The following is an 18,921-nucleotide window of genomic DNA, read 5'->3' on the forward strand; positions in this document are numbered from 1 at the left end:
TCTGGGTTGTTTTTGAGTCATGCAGTTTGAAGATGATATGCTTCAATGTTACCCCCTTTTTTTTTCTTCTTTTTTTTTTTTTTTTTCTTTCTTTGAAAATTTTCTGAATTTTTGTTTGAAGTTACAAGATCATATAAATTGCCAGTCTGGTTGAAAATAATTCCATGCAATTTGATTAAGCTATGTGGCGTTGAATAAGTGATCTTTTTATTAAATTGATTTATACATGTTTCAAACCATTGACACTGATTTTGTTTCAGGTGGGAGATATCTCCTATGGAGACGTAGGTAAGAAACCAGTTTGTAAAGTTTCACTTAAATTGTATTTTCCCCATATTTTGCTTTTTGGTATTGCAAGGAAGACAAATATGGGACACATGAGACAATTTGTCATTTTAACTCTGTGTGTGTGTGTGTGTGTGTGTGTGTGTGTGTGTGTGTGTGTGTGTGTGTGTGATATCTGTGCACAGAATGGCTAAGATGCTCATCTACCAGTACAGAGTTCGTGAGGGTTTGGGTTTGAATCCTGCTTGCACCCCTTCCCCCAAGTTTGGCTAGAAAACCAAGCTGTACATAATACACAGTCATTCAGAGGAGACGATAAACCAAGCTGTACATAATACATAGTCATTCAGAGGAGACGATAAACCAAGCTGTACATAATACACAGTCATTCAGAGGAGACGATAAACCAAGCTGTACATAATACACAGTCATTCAGAGGAGACGATAAACCAAGCTGTACATAATACATAGTCATTCAGAGGAGACGATAAACCAAGCTGTTCATAATACATAGTCATTCAGAGGAGACAATAAACCAAGCTGTACATAATACACAGTCATTCAGAGGAGACAATAAACCTAGCTGTACATAATATGTAGTCGTTCAGAGGAGACGATAAACCAAGCTGTACATAATACACAGTCATTCAGAGGAGACGATAAACCAAGCTGTACATAATATATAGTCATTCAGAGGAGACGATAAACCAAGCTGTACATAATACACAGTCATTCAGAGGAGACGATAAACCAAGCTGTACATAATACATAGTCATTCAGAGGAGACAATAAACCAAGCTGTACATAATACACAGTCATTCAGAGGAGACGATAAACCAAGCTGTACATAATACACAGTCATTCAGAGGAGACGATAAACCAAGCTGTACATAATACACAGTCATTCAGAGGAGACAATAAACCTAGCTGTACATAATACACAGTCATTCAGAGGAGACGATAAACCAAGCTGTACATAATACATAGTCATTCAGAGGAGACAATAAACCTAGCTGTACATAATATGTAGTCGTTCAGAGGAGACAATAAACCACTGTACATAATACATAGTCATTCAGAGGTGACAATAAACCAGCTGTACATAATACATAGTCATTCAGAGGAGACGATAAACCAAGCTGTACATAATACATAGTCATTCAGAGGAGACATAAACCTAGCTGTACATAATACATAGTCATTCAGAGGGACAATAAACCAAGCTGTACATAATACATAGTCATTCAGAGGAGACGATAAACCAGCTGTACATAATACATAGTCATTCAGAGGAGACGATAAACCAAGCTGTACATAATACATAGTCATTCAGAGGAGAGATAAACCAAGCTGTACATAATACATAGTCATTCAGAGGAGACGATAAACCTAGCTGTACATAATATTAGTCTTCAGAGGAGACAATAAACCAAGGTACAGTAGTCAGCTCATTGACGATGAAGATAATATCCAGCGTGTTGCTTATAATTTTAAGTCCTTCTGTAGGGAGATCATAATACAAGCTATATATTATGCAAGTCATCAAGGACGATAAACTGCTACGCTGGTACATTACGATAGTCATGTGGGAGACTAATTTGCCTGACATCAAATATCCTCCTTGAGATGGAACGAAATCAGCTGTACGATAATACACGTCATCGCTGGGACATAACAAGGGTGTATAATCGCCATGTCATTCAAAACAGTACACACTTCCTCTGTACTAATGACACAGTTACATCTGAGGGCTGAGTGGGGAAACCAAGTCTGTTATCTAATGCATAGCATCAAGAAGACAACAACACACATTTTCGCTGTGCAAAACATGACGTATCCCGCACGACGACAATACAACACCTACCGTACATAATCACAACATCAGGTCTGTGATACAAATACGTCATGTACATAATACATGTGCAGTCAAGGAGAGATAAACACTTTAAAGTACATCAGAGGAACAACATTTAATCACCGCACAACAACATTTAGTCATTCACAGAGACAAACAACCTTTAGCAGACACAGAACATAGTCATTCAGAGAACACAGACACACAACTACTTATTAGTCGTTCACAGACACACATTTAAACACAACTGAACAAATTATAGTCATCAGAGAACAATTTTTCAACCACAGGACAATTTTAGTCACACAAGGAGACACATAAACCAACTTACTAATATACCCCTCAGAGAGACATCAACACAAGCTGTACATACATATTAGTCATTCAGATGAGACAATAAACCCAAGCTGTACATAAACATAGTCATTCAGAGGAGACAATAAACCAAACTGTACATAATACATAGTCATTCAGAGGAGACAATAAACCAAGCTGTACATAATACATAGTCATTCAGAGGAGACAATAAACCAAGCTGTACATAATACACAGTCATTCAGAGGAGACGATAAACCAAGCTGTACATAATATATAGTCATTCAGAGGAGACGATAAACCAAGCTGTACATAATACATAGTCATTCAGAGGAGACGATAAACCAAGCTGTACATAATACATAGTCATTCAGAGGAGACAATAAACCAAACTGTACATAATACATAGTCATTCAGAGGAGACAATAAACCAAGCTGTACATAATACACAGTCATTCAGAGGTGACAATAAACCTAGCTGTACATAATGCATAGTCATTCAGAGGAGACGATAAACCTAGCTGTACATAATACATAGTCATTCAGAGGAGACAATAAACCAAGCTGTACATAATACATAGTCATTCAGAGGAGACGATAAACCAAGCTGTACATAATACATAGTCATTCAGAGGAGACGATAAACCAAGCTGTACATAATACATAGTCATTCAGAGGTGACGATAAACCAAGCTGTACATAATATGTCGTCATTCAGAGGAGACGATAAACCAAGTTCCCGTGTGCAGCATGCACTTGGCGCACTGAAAAAGAAATCATGGCCAGAAAAGTGTTGCCCTCTGGCAAAATTTCATAGAAGAAATCCTCTCTGATAGGTGCATAAAGTATCCATATATATAGATATATATTTATGCATGCACTCAAGGCCTGACTAAGCGTGCTGGGTTAGGCTGGTCAGGCATCTGCCGATCAGATGTGGTGTAGCGTTCTTATGGATTTGCCTGAATGCAGTGATGCCTCCTTGAGAAACTGAAACTGAAATCAGTGTATCGATGAATGTTGACAGGTTACCATGCGCTGGGACACACGGGAAGAGTGCTGGTCGATATCGCCATCGTCATCTCACAAACAGGTACACACTCTTTCCCCTCTGTCCAGCACAGTTTGACATCTTGGTTGGCTGTGTTGGGGAACTGTTCTGTTCAGGTCTGCTGTTTGAGTCTTATAGCTGTGTCATGCAATACACACACACACACACACACACACACACACACACACACAATTATGCGCATGCATGCAAACACATGCACGTATGCACACACGAACACACACATCCACACACACACACACACACACACGTCTTTGGCATACAAATGTACATCATGTACAGATCCACACGTGCAGTCACAGGCATTGAGTGACAAACACTTTAAGTCACACACACACTCAGACACACACACTTTTAGTCACACACACAGACACACACTTTTAGTCACACACACACACAGACACACACACTTTTAGTCATACACACACTCAGACACACACACACTTTTAGTCACACACACAGACACACACTTTTAGTCATACACACACACAGACACACACACTTTTAGTCACACAGATACACACTCTTAGTCACACACACACACACACACACACTTTTAATCACACACACACACACACACACTTTTAGTCACGCACACACACACACACAGTTTTAGTCATACACACACAGACAAACACATGCATAGGAGCAACACATTCTGGCGAAAAAATTATTGGAATGTAAGTATAGCTTATGCACACATGTTCATCTTGTATATGTTTGATGTCACCATAAAGTAACACGTTGGGTGTAATGTCTGTGTGTGTGAGAGAGAGAGAGATAGAGAGAGTGTTAACTGGTGTCAGGTGGTCACACATTAAGGCAGACCTGTATGAAGCAGAGAGAATCTCTCTCTCTCTCTCTCTCTCTCTCTCTCTCTCTCTCTGTCTCTCTCTCTCTGTCTCTCTGTCTTTTCTACCAGATCACTCACTGTCAACGTTAGAAAAGCAAGCCAGATTAAATATCCTTCCACTTCAAAACCAGCTAGAATTCAACAAAGCATTACTCATGTACAAAACACACAGTAACTTCACACCACAATATCTAAAACACCTGCTTACATGAGCATCATGCCAGTATGGCTCTGACAAATACGTTTTGCCATGTACCCAAATTGATTTGTTCAAAACTAGTTTTGCATTTTCGGGTGCATCCCTGTGGAACTCCCTTCCTTTGCACATACAAATGGGCAGTTCTCTTCCTATTTTCAAATCAAGTCTGCATAAACACCAGCCGCCGTGGCGAAGTGGTTAGCGTCGCGGACTGACGGCTGGGAGGACGCGGGTTCGAATCCCAGCGGAGGTGGGTTTTTCGGCCTGTGGCCGGCTCCTACCCAGTTGAGTGTGCTGTGGGCTTAAATGGGGAGACTGGGACCACGCAGTCAAGTGTCATCCACTTCAAGGATGCATCTTTGGGTGTGTTGCTCTAATTACCTGACCAACACTGCAAGTGTCTGTATCTCTCGGGCCTGGTTAACGCCGGGATATCATTATGACAGGAAGCGTAGAATACAGCCTTGTCACGCAGTCCCAAACCAAAATGGACCTCCATAGCAACATCGTCATCATCATCGTCATCCTCCTCCTCCTTCATCGTCATCAATATAAAACAAAATAGTCTCAAAGTCTGTGGCCTTTCATGCCCTGCTCTCATGGTGACCTCAGTTTCGATACTCCTCCACTTCTGTGCTTAGGGTGAGTCCTGTCAATGTCTTCAGTGTCAGCAGATTCACGGGGGGCTGTTGTTTGAGGGATGTGGTGGCGGTCTCCACTTTGGGAGGGACGCTCACTCAGTCTGGCTCCGCGACTAAGCCATTATTGCCGTTAGTAGGGGGCTTAGTAGGTGGTGTCCTAAGTACGTAAAATCAGAACAGGCTCTATTGAACACCACCGAAGTGACTCAGCAGCAGTGCAGGGTCTCCTCTGGTGTGTGGCCTCCTGGCGACCTAACATCGATAGTTCCCTGTGGACTGCCGACGCTGGAACTGTGACGGACGAACCCGGGTGTGGCCGTGTATGGGGGAATCTAAATGAGCGGCATGGGAGTAGTGCCACTGAAATGGTGCAGATGATGGGGCAGCAAAAAAAAAAAAAAAAAAAAAGTCTGCATAAACATCTTCACCCCTTCCAACAGTAAATAACTCTGATCTTTGAATTACTGTAGACAGTAACAAAAAGGTCAGTTATGTCTTATTTATTGTATCAGTTATTGTTGCTGTTGTTGTTGTTCTTTTCTTGCTTTCTCATTTCATCGTGTTTTGTTTTGCTCTTTCCTTTTTTTTTTCTTTTTTTTTTCTTTTTTTTCTCGTTCTATTTCTTATGCATGCATAAATCTGTTCATTTCGTTCTATCATAATCGTGACAAATGTCCAAGTAATACTGGTGATGGTGGCAGTCACTGTAGTAGGCTGGACTTGCCACACGTAGATTTCAGAGACAGTAACAATATACCTTTTGAACTCCCGGATGTTTCTGGAACTTCTATACTGATGACATCTCTCTCTCTCTCTCTCTCTCTGACTCACTGTCCTATCCATCTGTCAATCGTAGTGTGTGTGGCGAGGGAGGGGGTGCTGTCAGTGTGTGTGCGCGTGTGTGTGTGTATGTCTGTGTGTGCACTCGCGTGCGCATGTGTGTGCATGAGTGTAGGTGTGTGGGGGAGGGGGGGTGTTGTTCATTATGTATACCCTTCTGCATGAATACCTTTTCTTTTCATTTATGTGTGTGCTATTTGTAATAGATGTAGATTAGCAAGGACAGGTTGGAAGAATAGGATATACCTAAAATCTTAATCCTTGAATAAAAACGTTTTGAGTTCTGAGTTCTCTCTCTCTCTAATTTCTACAATCCTTGAAATCACTGAGACTGAAAAACAAATGATGTATTCTCAGTATCCTTGTCTTTGTGTCTATCTCCTTTCCTCCCTTTCTTTTTCCCACCCTCCCCCCTCTCTTCCTCTCTCTCTCTCTCTCTGAACAGTTTTCCTCTCTCTCCTTCTTCATATCTTTTCCTTCCTTACCTTCTTCCGTCCCTCTCTCCTTCACGCATACGCATGCTATTTTATTTTGTGGAGAATTGTGTGTTTTCTATGCCATTTATTTGTTCTTGTGGTTGTTGCCACGTGATGTGTATGTACTTATTTCCCATGCTTTTTTGTTTTTTTTCAGTCTTCTTGTATTTCCCAGATTAGTTTATACATTTTCTTTACGAGGGTAGGATGAAAACAGGCCAATAATTGCCTATTCCTTTTCCCTTGATAAAAAAAAAAGTTTCAATTTCGATTTCTGTCTTTCTGATAGGTACACAAATATATACAGGCACATACTGGAGGCCTGACTAAGCACGCTGCTTTATGCCGCTGGTCAAGTATCTGCCTGGCAGATGTGGTGTAGCATGTATGGATTATCCAGACTCAATGACGCCTCCTTGAGAAACTAAATCTAAATGTGATAGCATTAGCGGTGGAGAGGAGCTTTAATTTATTAGGAGATATTTAAAGACTTAGCACATCCTTGCTCACAGCGCCAAGTTGTAACAAAATACACTTGGTGGTAAAGGGCTGTGGTTTAGGGATGGACTGAATTTGGATAAAGAATAGTAACATTAAAGGGAATAATTTGGATCTGTTTTGTGATGGATCAAAATCCTTTCGGATCAAAATCCTATCATAAAGATGTTTTGAAGGATCTTAATCCTGTTGGAGACGCCACTTTTGTAGCCGTGTTATGAACCCAGTGGTTCTATTAGGGTACAGTACAAAAGACTTAAATAAATATTGATTTACTGTATTAAAGGATAGACAAGAACTCCCGCGCACAGGCCAGGAACATATAGAGGCCAGTCACAAAAAGGTTTTCCATTGTTTTATTTACAATAGTTATGAGAACATAAGAAAAGAAGACAAATAATGAGAGAAGAATAGAAGACTTAAGAAGAGAAGACAGTGCAGTGATCCATAGCGAGATGTCAGCCGTTGTGGGAACACACACGACACACACTCACACACTGCTTGCGATGCAGCAAGAAGGAGAGAGCCTCTGGTCAGATGACTGACCAGGTATGAAGTGACCATTCATCACTCACTGTGCCAATTTATGCAAGTTAAGTGGACTACAAAGACAATCACATGTGCTGCAAAGCAGATCGGCTCAAATCAGGCCAAATCTGACAACAACTGTGTTTCTTACAAGGTGTTCAGTGATAGATTTCTTAATGATTCCTGAACCGATTTACATTTGTGCTTTCCTTCAGCTTGATAAAAAGAAAGATGTAGATGATAACAATTCAAGGTGAAAATTCATACTTTAGTTAGACACAGTGCAGTGTGTACATGTGATGGGACGTTGAGCAGAGAGACACTTGAACTTGTTAGACACTGACACTGCATTGCTTCATGAACAGGAAGACACTTGAACTTGTTGGACACTGACACTGCATTGCTTCATGAACAGAGACACTTGAACTTGTTAGACACTGACACTGCATTGCTTCATGAACAGAGAGACACTTGAACTTGTTGGACACTGACACTGCATTGCTTCATGAACAGAGACACTTGAACTTGTTGGACACTGACACTGCATTGCTTCATGAACAGAGAGACACTTGAACTTGTTGGACACTGACACTGCATTGCTTCATGAACAGAGACACTTGAACTTGTTGGACACTGACACTGCATTGCTTCATGAACAGAAAGACACTTGAATTTGTTGGACACTGACACTGCATTTCTTTCAGTGCTTAACCGTCCGCTGAGCAAATTGATTTGATGATTTAACAACCAGTAAAAAAAGAAAATCAAATTAAAAAAAAAAAAAATTCTTAGCAGTCAAACACATGAAATTACAGTTGAAATAAAGAAAAGAGCATGTCACATTACCATCTTTCCCCTTCTTTCTGAATTATTTTTTTCCATTTTAGTTCATTTCAGTCACCCAAGGAGGCATCATTGCGTCCGGACAAATCCATATACGCTACACCACATCAGCTGAGCATTTTCCCTGCTTCATGCACCCCGCTTCCTGCTTTGAAATGATGGTAGAAATGAAAAGAACAGACTGTGATAATAATTCTGGCTTTTACACACATGATTCTGTTGACTGATCTTGTGTGCACAAACCATTGTGAGTTTGGTAGATGTGATCACCTTTGTTTTGTTTTTTTGCCAGGATTTTGCTGTGCCTACATCATCTTCATCTCTGAAAACCTGTCTGACTACATCAAAGGAGTCAAAGTGTAAGCTGGTTTTCCATTATGCTGAAGCTGCATTTCTGTGTGTGTTTCCACTGGTAATGTTCTGTTTGATGTTGCTGATTCTGGTGTTTTTATTATGTGTGCGTTTCCACTGGTAATGTTCTTGTTGTTGCTGATTCTGTCGTTTTTATTATGTGTGTGTTCCCACTGGTAATGTTCCGTTTGATGTTGCTGATTCTGGTGTTTTTATTATGTGTGTGTTTCCACTGGTAATGTTCTTGTTGTTGCTGATTCTGTCGTTTTTATTATGTGTGTGTTTCCGCTGTTAATGTTCTGTTTGATGTTGCTGATTCTGTTGTTTTTATTATGTGTGTGTTTCCACTGTTAATGTTCCGTTTGATGTTGCTGATTCTGGTGTTTTTATTATGTGTGTGTTTCCACTGGTAATGTTCTGTTTGATGTTGCTGATTCTGGTGTTTTTATTATGTGTGTGTTTCCACTGGTAATGTTCTTGATGTTGCTGATTCTGTTGTTTTTATTATGTGTGTGTTTCCACTGTTAATGTTCCGTTTGATGTTGCTGATTCTGGTGTTTTTATTATGTGTGTGTTTCCACTGGTAATGTTCTTGATGTTGCTGATTCTGGTAATTTTATTGTGTGTGTGTTTCCACTGGTAATGTTCTGTTTGATATTGCTGATTCTGTCGTTTTTATTATGTGTGTGTTTCTGCCGGTAATGTTCTGATTGTTGTTGCTGATTTTGGTGTTTTTATTATGTGTGTGTTTCCACTGGTAATGTTCTGTTTGATGTTGCTGATTCTGTTTTTTATGATTATGTGTGTGTTTCCACTGCTGATTCTGGTGTTTTTCTGTACTACATGATGGTGTCCATGTGTCTGTGAAGAATGTAAAAGTTTTTCATTGAAGATGTGAATCAGTCAAAACCAGATAGAAACCAGCTTGAGCATTTTTTTCCTTTGCATTATAGTTTCTATGTGTTTATTATGCATTTTCTCTCTCTCTCTCTCTCTCTCTCTCTCTCTCTCTCTCTCTCTGTCTCTCTCTCTCTTATTTTGCTTTCTCTCTCAGTCTCTGTCTCTCTTTCTGTCTTTCTCATTTTCTTTCTCTGTCTCTCACAGTCTCTTTCTCAGTCTTTTTCAGTCTCTTTCTCTGTCTCTCCAGCATTGGATGATCTTAGAAAAAGATTCATTCCTTCAAAGTATTATAGCAGACAAACTTTTTTTCAGACGAACATTATTAATGTCTTGCAGAAATGAATCTGTCATCAAGAACTTCACAGTTTTTCTGTACAAGTCGTTTCAGAGAAGAACCACTATGAGCTGATACCACGATATTGTTCAAAGATACATATACAATATTCAAGAATTACACATACAACATTTTTGTGCGCATCATTTTCTAAAAATGTTTCCTGGTTATGTGTACCCCCTTCAAATGGGGCCATAGCCTTTCTTGAATAAAATATCGTTATCGTTATTGTTTCTCTGTATCTCTCAGTCTCTTTCTCTGTCTCTCTCAGTCTCTGTCTCTTTCTCTGTCTCTCTCTGTTTCTTTGTCTCAGTATGTGTATATTCCATAACCATATCTTACCTTAACACGAAAGGTTTGTATTTTTTTATGAATTTTTCAGTGGGCAATGGCTTCTTATTCTGCTTCCTCCACTGTTCCTTCTGACTCTGCTGCGTCACCTCAACAGTCTGGCTATGTCCAGGTATGACTGCTGTCTGCTTCTTTACAGAATACATCTGCTGTTCAGCAGTAGCCATGTTTGTTACAGAAGTAAACATAAAATCAGTGACCATGTCTATGTATGTCAGCATCGTTACTGAACACGTCTGCAGTTCCACAGCAGCCATGTTTGTTACAGAAGTAAACATATAAATCAACCATGTCCAGGTATATCTGCATCATTACTGACCAAGCCTACTATCCATATTTAGAAGTAGATATGTGAATCAGTAACCGTGTCCAGGTATATCTGCATCATTACTGACCAAGCCTACTATCCATATTTAGAAGTAGATATGTGAATCAGTAACCGTGTCCAGGTATGTCAGCATCATTACTGACCAAGTCTACTATCCATATTTAGAAGTAGATATGTGAATCAGTAACCGTGTCCAGGTATGTCTGCATCATTACTGACCAAGTCTACTATCCATATTTAGAAGTAGATATGTGAATCAGTAACCGTGTCCAGGTATGTCTGCATCATTACTGACCAAGCCTACTATCCATATTTAGAAGTAGATATGCGAATCAGTAACCGTGTCCAGGTATGTCTGCATCATTACTGAACAAGCCTACTATCCATATTTAGAAGTAGATATGTGAATCAGTAACCGTGTCCAGGTATGTCTGCATCATTATTCAACATGCCTGCTGTTCGGCAGTAGCCATATTTGTTAAAGAAATAAACATGTGAATCAGTAACCGTGTCCAGGTATATCTGCATCATTATTCAACATGCCTGCTGTACGGCAGTAGCCATATTTGTTAAGGAAATAAACATGTGAATCAGTAACTGTGTCCAGGTATGTCTGCATCATTATCAAACATACCTGCCATTCCCCAGTAGCCATATTAGTTTCTGAAAAACATAAAGCAAAGAGCATTCCAGATATTTCGGCCATGGACTTCATATTATTGGAAAACAAGAGGCAAGGCCTTCAAGACTCATTTGTGACACGCGCTGTATATCCAGTAAAGGAATCAAGAGAAAAAAAGATTTAAAAAAAAAAATCAGTAAAATGGGTCCTGTATTAAATATTAATAAGCTTGGGGGGAAAAAAAGAGAAGAAAAAAAAGAAAGAAAAACCAGGCATGCCAGGTGGATCAAACCACAGATGTTATTTCAGAAACAAGTAGTCTAACCCCCAACACTACACCGCATCTGACGTCACTGGAACAAGGGGGTTGCACAATGAAAATGTTAATGTATTTGAAGCAATGACATCATTAAATCATGTTTTCTTGACATATCTCGATTGTTTAAGATATTCTTTTAATATGGCATCGACTCAGGCACACTGCAACATTTATAGATCTGCACAAACCAATCCGACACTGAAAGAAACATTTGATTCAATTTTTCTTTTATGTTCAATCCAGTTAATGCAGTATCCATTTTAAAATATTCATATGCAGTGAACATGTCGGTGGAAAAATTAGTGTCACTAATAAGCGCAGGTTAAAGAACCCACAGCAACAAAATGATAGTTCCTGGCCTAACTCTGCAGAAACATCCAATTTGATGAAAGAATTTTTTTTTTTTTTAATTATATGAGATGTCTGACTGTGGTGACATGCTCTCTGGAAAGAGCAGCCAACATTTCACACAGAGAAATCTGTTGTGACAACAAGTAATGCAATACAAGACAATGCGAAATGGCAAACACTTTGTTCCCCATTCCTCAGACATTTCATTGTTATGGGTTAACTCACTCCATGCCACGAGTTTTTGCCCTTGCCAATCCCTGAAAACCCAGGGTTTGTATAGGATGGGGAAAAAATTGTAAAAAAAAAACCAAATAAACACCCACACAATTGATATTTAGTATATGTATGCAAGGAATGTTGTTCCATATGTGTGCAAAAAATCAAAGTATTTACTCACCATCTTGATGTTGATCGCGGTATCCATATTTTGTGTATTTTTTAGCATTTTTGCACCCATCAGAAAGGTACACCAACATGTTCCACATCACATTCTAACACTATTTGAGGAACTGAAGACCTAGTGCATGCAATGAAGTATGAACAGGTGGTGAAGAAAGTTGAAATTCACACATACAAAAAAAAATATTGTCTCTACATAATGAAAATCAAAAAACAAAGAAAAAAACTCAACCGGCTGGGTGTTGACTGGCCAGTCAGCTGACAAACCTGGTATGCCAGTGAAGGGATGTGCATGAGGGAAAAAGGAAAAAATTGTCAGTCCAATCACTGGTGAAAACACTTGCAAAATCGTCCGTTTCCTCAGTGGTTTCGTCGTCTGTGTCTGTCTCATCTGCTGGCACATGTTCCTCACTTTCCTCTCCATTGTAAGCACTCTCTTCAGCGGCCGAATCTACTTCTAGTTCATCGGGATCTGGTTCAAATTCACTGTCCGAAGAATCAACATTATCTCCTTCGACATCAGAGCCTTCAGTTTGGATCATTTCCACAGCATCTTCGACGCTGAGTAACATTTCACCTCTCCGACCGTGTCGAACACTTCGCCGTGACGCCATTTTGTCAAACAACTTACAAAGCTGACAGGGGGCACGCTTTGTTATCAACTGTGGTTGAGCTTATCGCGACACACACGCAGCGTGTGCGAATGAAAAGCTGACCAGAGGTGACGTAAGATATCACATCTGCTTTTGATTTTCCCATCCGACGCGTCACTCCGACAGCACGACTTTTTAAAATCCAAGTCCGCATATGCGGACATTGGCATCCAACACTTTCTCCGACGATGTCCGCATATGCAGACAATGGCAGTGAGTGAGTTAATGCCTCACTTGTCTGAACTGTTGGATTAAGGGAAATGATTTGCATCATTTTGATTTCAGTGTAATTGCTCAAGGTGAATAATCCATATGATTTGTATTTCAGTTTACTTGCTCAGTGTGAATAAAGTGTATGATTTGTATTCCAGTTTACTTGCTCAGTGTGAATAAAGTGTATGATTTGTATTCCAGTTTACTTGCTCAGTGTGAATAAAGTGTATGATTTGTATTTCAGTTTACTTGCTCAGTGTGAATAAAGTGTATGATTTGTATTCCAGTTTACTTGCTCAGTGTGAATAAAGTGTATGATTTGTATTTCAGTTTACTTGCTGAGAGTGAATGATCTGTATATTTTGTATTTCAGTTAACATGCTTAATGAGAATAAATGGTACATTTTGTATTTCAGTTTACTTGTTGAAGGTGAATAATGTGTACATTTTGTGTTTCAGTTTACTTGTTTAAGGCGAATAATGAATACATTTTGTGTTTCAGTTTACGTGTTTAAGGTGAATAATGTGTACATTTTGTATTTCAGTTTACTTGTTAAAGGTGAATAATGTGTACATTTTGTGTTTCAGTTTACTTGTTTAAGGCGAATAATGAATACATTTTGTGTTTCAGTTTACGTGTTTAAGGTGAATAATGTGTACATTTTGTATTTCAGTTTACTTGTTGAAGGTGAATAATCTGTACATTGTGTATTTCAGTTTACTTGTTTCAGGTGAATAATGTGTACATTTTGTATTTCAGTTTACTTGTTTCAGGTGAATAATGTGTACATTTTGTATTTCAGTTTCCTTGTTTAAGGTGAATAATGTGTGTAATCTGTACATTTTGTATTTCAGTTTCCTTGTTTAAGGTGAATAATCTGTATAATCTGTACATTTTGTATTTCAGTTTACTTGTTTAAGGTGAATAATGTGTACATTTTGTATTTCAGTTTACTTGTTTAAGGTGAATAATGTGTACACTTTGCATTTCAGTTTACTTGTTTAAGGTGAATAATGTGCATATTTTTTATTTCAGTTTCCTTGTTTAAGGTGAATAATGTGTACACTTTGTATTTCAGTTTCCTTGTTTAAGGTGAATGTGTATATTTTGTATTTCAGTTTACTTATAAAGGTGAATAATGTGTACATTTTGTATTTCAGTCTGCTTGCTCAGGTGTCCAATCTGATGGCCTTTGGTGTGGTCTTCTGGTTCGACTTTGAGCATCTCTTTAAAATCACGTGAGTCACTGTGTTGGGTCAGTGCTGTTTTTTCCTGTCTTTTGGCTTGAACACTTTGTACCCCATTGGTGCAGCTGCACTAACACTTTGTACCCCACCAGTGCAGCCGCACTGCTGTTTGTGTGATCCAGTCTTGCAGTAGTTGAGTGCGCTGTCACAGCCATATTTCATGCACAAAATGCACGTAGCATCATCAAAGCCAAAAGCAGCAAGTTAGGACACCACTGATTCACTGACTGAGAAAGCAAAACTGAACATGCCCACTGAGGAATGGAAATCCCCGCACCCGGTGCAAGGGAAGCAACCGTGGTGTGTTACAGAGGAATCTGTACTTGGGATACAAAATATGAAGTTTTTGTCAAGCGTGCATGAATTCAAAAGGAAGCAGAGGATCTGTAGCTTCAGTAATACTGTGTAATTAACTTCATCCACTTTTGTTGAGTTTTGTTGTTGTAGTTGTTGTTGTTGTTGTTGTTGTTTTCAATGTGAGCATGAACAGAATAAAGTGTAGTAGTTCAGCAAACTGATGAGTCAGTTAAGTGTTCAAATTGTTCATCGCTTTATTTCTGGGTGATGTTATGTGGTGTGTGAGTTCAATTCATTTGTCTTTTTGTTTGTGTGTACATGACTTGGGAAAGTGTGTGTTTTCATTTCATGTCTGTTTTTGTTGTGTGTGTGTGTGTGTGTGTGTACTGGGTGTGGGAAAGTGTGTGAGTGTTCAATATTTTACCCCCTTTTTCTTTTCTCACATATGGTCACATTGTATGCATATGGACCACTTGAGTGCACTATCTGTGTCTGCAGACTATCATTAATAATAATACTAATAATGATGAGGAGAAGATGAGGAATAGCAATAATAATGATAAAGAGTATAATTATTTATATAGCTCATAATCTTGTGCAAGTCAAAGCACTTTCACACCTGTCATTCACACGCGTGCATAACTCTGATTCAGAGAGTTGAACGACAAGACTTTAAGACACATGTAAGTGCTGAGGCCACACCTGACAGAACTGTTTAGGTCAGCGGAAGGTACTAAGGCCAGACCTGACAGAACTGTTTAGGTCAGAGGAAGGTACTAAGGCCAGACCTGACAGAACTATTTAGGAAAGACAGAGGTACTAAGGCCAGACCTGACAGAGCTATTTAGGAAAGACAGAGGTACTAAGGCCAGACCTGACAGAGCTATTTAGGAAAGACAGAGGTACTAAGGCCACACCTGACAGAGCTATTTAGGAAAGACAGAGGTACTAAGGCCACACCTGACAGAGCTATTTAGGAAAGACAGAGGTACTAAGGCCAGACCTGACAGAGCTATTTAGGAAAGACAGAGGTACTAAGGCCAGACCTGACAGTGCTATTTAGGAAAGACAGAGGTACTAAGGCCAGACCTGACAGAGCTATTTAGGAAAGACAGAGGTACTAAGGCCACACCTGACAGAACTATTTAGGAAAGACAGAGGTACTAAGGCCAGACCTGACAGAGCTATTTAGGAAAGACAGAGGTACTAAGGCCAGACCTGACAGAGCTATTTAGGAAAGACAGAGGTACTAAGGCCAGACCTGACAGAGCTATTTAGGAGACAGAGGTACTAAGGCCACACCTGAGAGAACTATTTAGGAAAGACAGAGGTACTAAGGCCAGACCTGACAGAACTATTTAGGAAAGACAGAGGTACTAAGGCCAGACCTGACAGAGATGTTTAGGAAAGACAGAGGTACTAAGGCCAGACCTGACAGAACTATTTAGGAAAGACAGAGGTACTAAGGCCAGACCTGACAGAACTATTTAGGAAAGACAGAGGTACTAAGGCCAGACCTGACAGAGATGTTTAGGAAAGACAGAGGTACTAAGGCCAGACCTGACAGAGATGTTTAGGAAAGACAGAGGTACTAAGGCCAGACCTGACAGAACTATTTAGGAAAGACAGAGGTACTAAGGCCACACCTGACAGAGATGTTTAGGAAAGACAGAGGTACTAAGGCCAGACCTGACAGAACTATTTAGGAAAGACAGAGGTACTAAGGCCAGACCTGACAGAGCCATTTAGGAAAGACAAAGGTACTAAGGTCACACCTGTAAGAGCAGAGTGCAGAGCTTTGACGAAGCGAAATAGGGAGCTCATTCCAGGTGTAAGGTCCAAGCGTTACAACAGCAACAACAACTAAACAGTGGCACTGAGATTCAGTTTGAAGGAGGCGACAAAGCATGTGGACTAATCCATATGTGCTACACCACATCTGCTTTTACACAAAATGAAACCAAAGAAGAAGCAGGCGGCAGGCAGAGTTCTGTGTTCAGTGGGTGTGCCTTCTCTTTCACTTTGTCCACCTGCTTTATTCCTTCCCTCTCCCCCTCTCTCTCTCACTCACTGTCTCTTTTTTCTTCTCTCTATCTCCCCATCTCTCTTTCATTTGTTCCTCCCTCTCTTTTTTTCCGTCTCTCACGCTTTTTTTTTTTTCGCTTTTTTTTTTCTCTCCAGGTCATTCCTCAGTTGTCAGTGTGTGCTTTTAGTGTGTGTGTATGCATGCACACATTTTTGTGTGTTGACCCTGCGCATAATGATTATACATGTGTGTGTTTCTCAGTTTTTTGGCAGCTTAACATGTCTTTTTTTCTTGCACGTATGTGCTGTTTATCTATGAGCATGTTTGTGCATGTGCTTGAGGCGCATGTGTGTTTGGATATACATTGTGTGTGCGCCTGATGTGTTGTCAGCGAGGAGGACAACAGGTATGTAGTAACGTCAAAGCTTGTGCCATGCTGTATGCCAGAGTATCATCAGTACAAACCATTTCTGTGAGGCCTCCACACCTCCCCCCTCCTCCTCCCCCATCCCTGTCAGGGTGTTGGTGACCTGTAAGACGTGCACAGTTGACACTGAAGGCGATATTGTACCTGCTATTCATCATGTATGCGCTTTTCTGTGGGTTGACATATACAGCCATGCCATGTCAGTGTACTTCGCTAAAGCCTTTTCTCGTAGATGATTTCTGCCTCCTTCTCTCTCTCTCTCTCTCTCTCTCTCTCTCTCTCTCTCTCTCTTTGTTGTTGGGTTTGTTTTGTTTTTTTTTGTAGAAGTACATTCAGGAGGAATGCTGTTTCTTCGTTTTTTCTTAAGAAAAAAATAATTCTTTCATTTTTGAATAATTCATTCTTTCATTCATACAGTGACATTAACATAATTATATGCATAAGTATATAACTAAAAGAGCAATGGAAACTTGTGGAAAGTAGCAGTTCAGTTGTGTTCATTTTTCACCTGTAAAGTGATTCACTAACTGCTGGAGTGATTGGGTTACATGCTGTACTTACCTTGCCTCTCGTCGTTCTGTCACCACCCTGCCTCCCCTCCTGTACTTTGTTCGTGATCTGTCTGACTGTCTGTGTGTCTGTTTGTCTCACTCTCTTTCTCTCTGTCTCCGTCTCACTCACCCTCTCACTGTCTCTCTCTCCCTGGCATTGGATAATCAAAGGGGAGCAGCCATTCTGTAGACTTGTAACTTAAGTCACCACAAACACGACCTCTGCAATCCCTTCCTTCTGTCCCCCCCCCCCCCCCTTCACTTGTGTTCCCCTCACACTCATTCACTCTTTCTTGCTCCCCTCCTCCGAACACCACCTCCTGTATTAATGCAAACGTGCTTCTCCTTACCCTCCACCCCCCTGTTACATGATCAGACTGTGGGTGGTAGAAAGGAGGCGGTGGGGGGGGGGGGGGAGAGGGGGGGGGGGGGGAGTTGTATCGGAAACTCGAAAATTTGATTTCGTCCTATTTCAATGTTCTTTTTATTCCCCCCCTCAGGGGAGGGGTCAAAAGTCCAGTTTTGTTGAGCGGACTGACAGTCACACAGGTCAGAAGGCAGTGTGGACAGCCCCGTTGCCAAGCAGCCTCCTGTTTAGATAGAACAGCTGTTTCTGCATTATCTTTCCTCTCTGGGAACTGTGACCCTTCACCCTCCTCTTTCACCTCCCCCCCCCCCCCCCGACACACACACCCCCTTCACCATCCTCTTTCACCCCCCACCCATCCACCTTTCACCCCCTCCCTCAGCCCCCACCCCCTCCGCCACCCTCCCTTCACCACCCTCTTTCACCCACCCACCTTTCACCCCCCCACCCACCCACCTTTCACCCCCCCACACCCTCCCTTCACCACCCTCTTTCACCCCCCCACCCCACTCACCTTTCACCCCCCCCCCACACCCTCCCTTCACCACCCTCTTTCACCCCCCCACCCCACTCACCTTTCACACACACCCCCACACCCTCCCTTCACCACCCTCTTTCAGCCCCCACCCCACTCACCTTTCACCTTCCCACACCCTCCCTTCACCACCCTCTTTCACCCCCCACCCCACTCACCTTTCACCCCCCCCCCCCCACACCCTCCCTTCACCATCCTCTTCCCCCCCCACACACACACCCACCCTTCACCATTCTTTTTCACCCCC

General features: G+C 40.9%; 1 protein-coding gene across 1 annotated transcript in view; it reads left to right on the forward strand.

The window, feature by feature from the left end:
• LOC143299009 (uncharacterized) overlaps positions 1-18,921 on the forward strand; it is a 61,720-nt gene that overhangs the window by 15,090 nt on the left and 27,709 nt on the right. Inside the window, exons 4-8 of the mRNA XM_076612079.1 lie at positions 261-288; positions 3,483-3,548; positions 8,695-8,761; positions 10,370-10,450; positions 14,385-14,462. Of these exons, the coding sequence (XP_076468194.1) occupies positions 261-288; positions 3,483-3,548; positions 8,695-8,761; positions 10,370-10,450; positions 14,385-14,462 (320 nt within the window). The remainder of the gene's footprint in view (positions 1-260; positions 289-3,482; positions 3,549-8,694; positions 8,762-10,369; positions 10,451-14,384; positions 14,463-18,921) is intronic.

Source organism: Babylonia areolata, chromosome 24, assembly GCF_041734735.1.
Source record: "Babylonia areolata isolate BAREFJ2019XMU chromosome 24, ASM4173473v1, whole genome shotgun sequence".
In the NCBI taxonomy this organism is placed as follows: domain Eukaryota; kingdom Metazoa; phylum Mollusca; class Gastropoda; order Neogastropoda; family Buccinidae; genus Babylonia; species Babylonia areolata.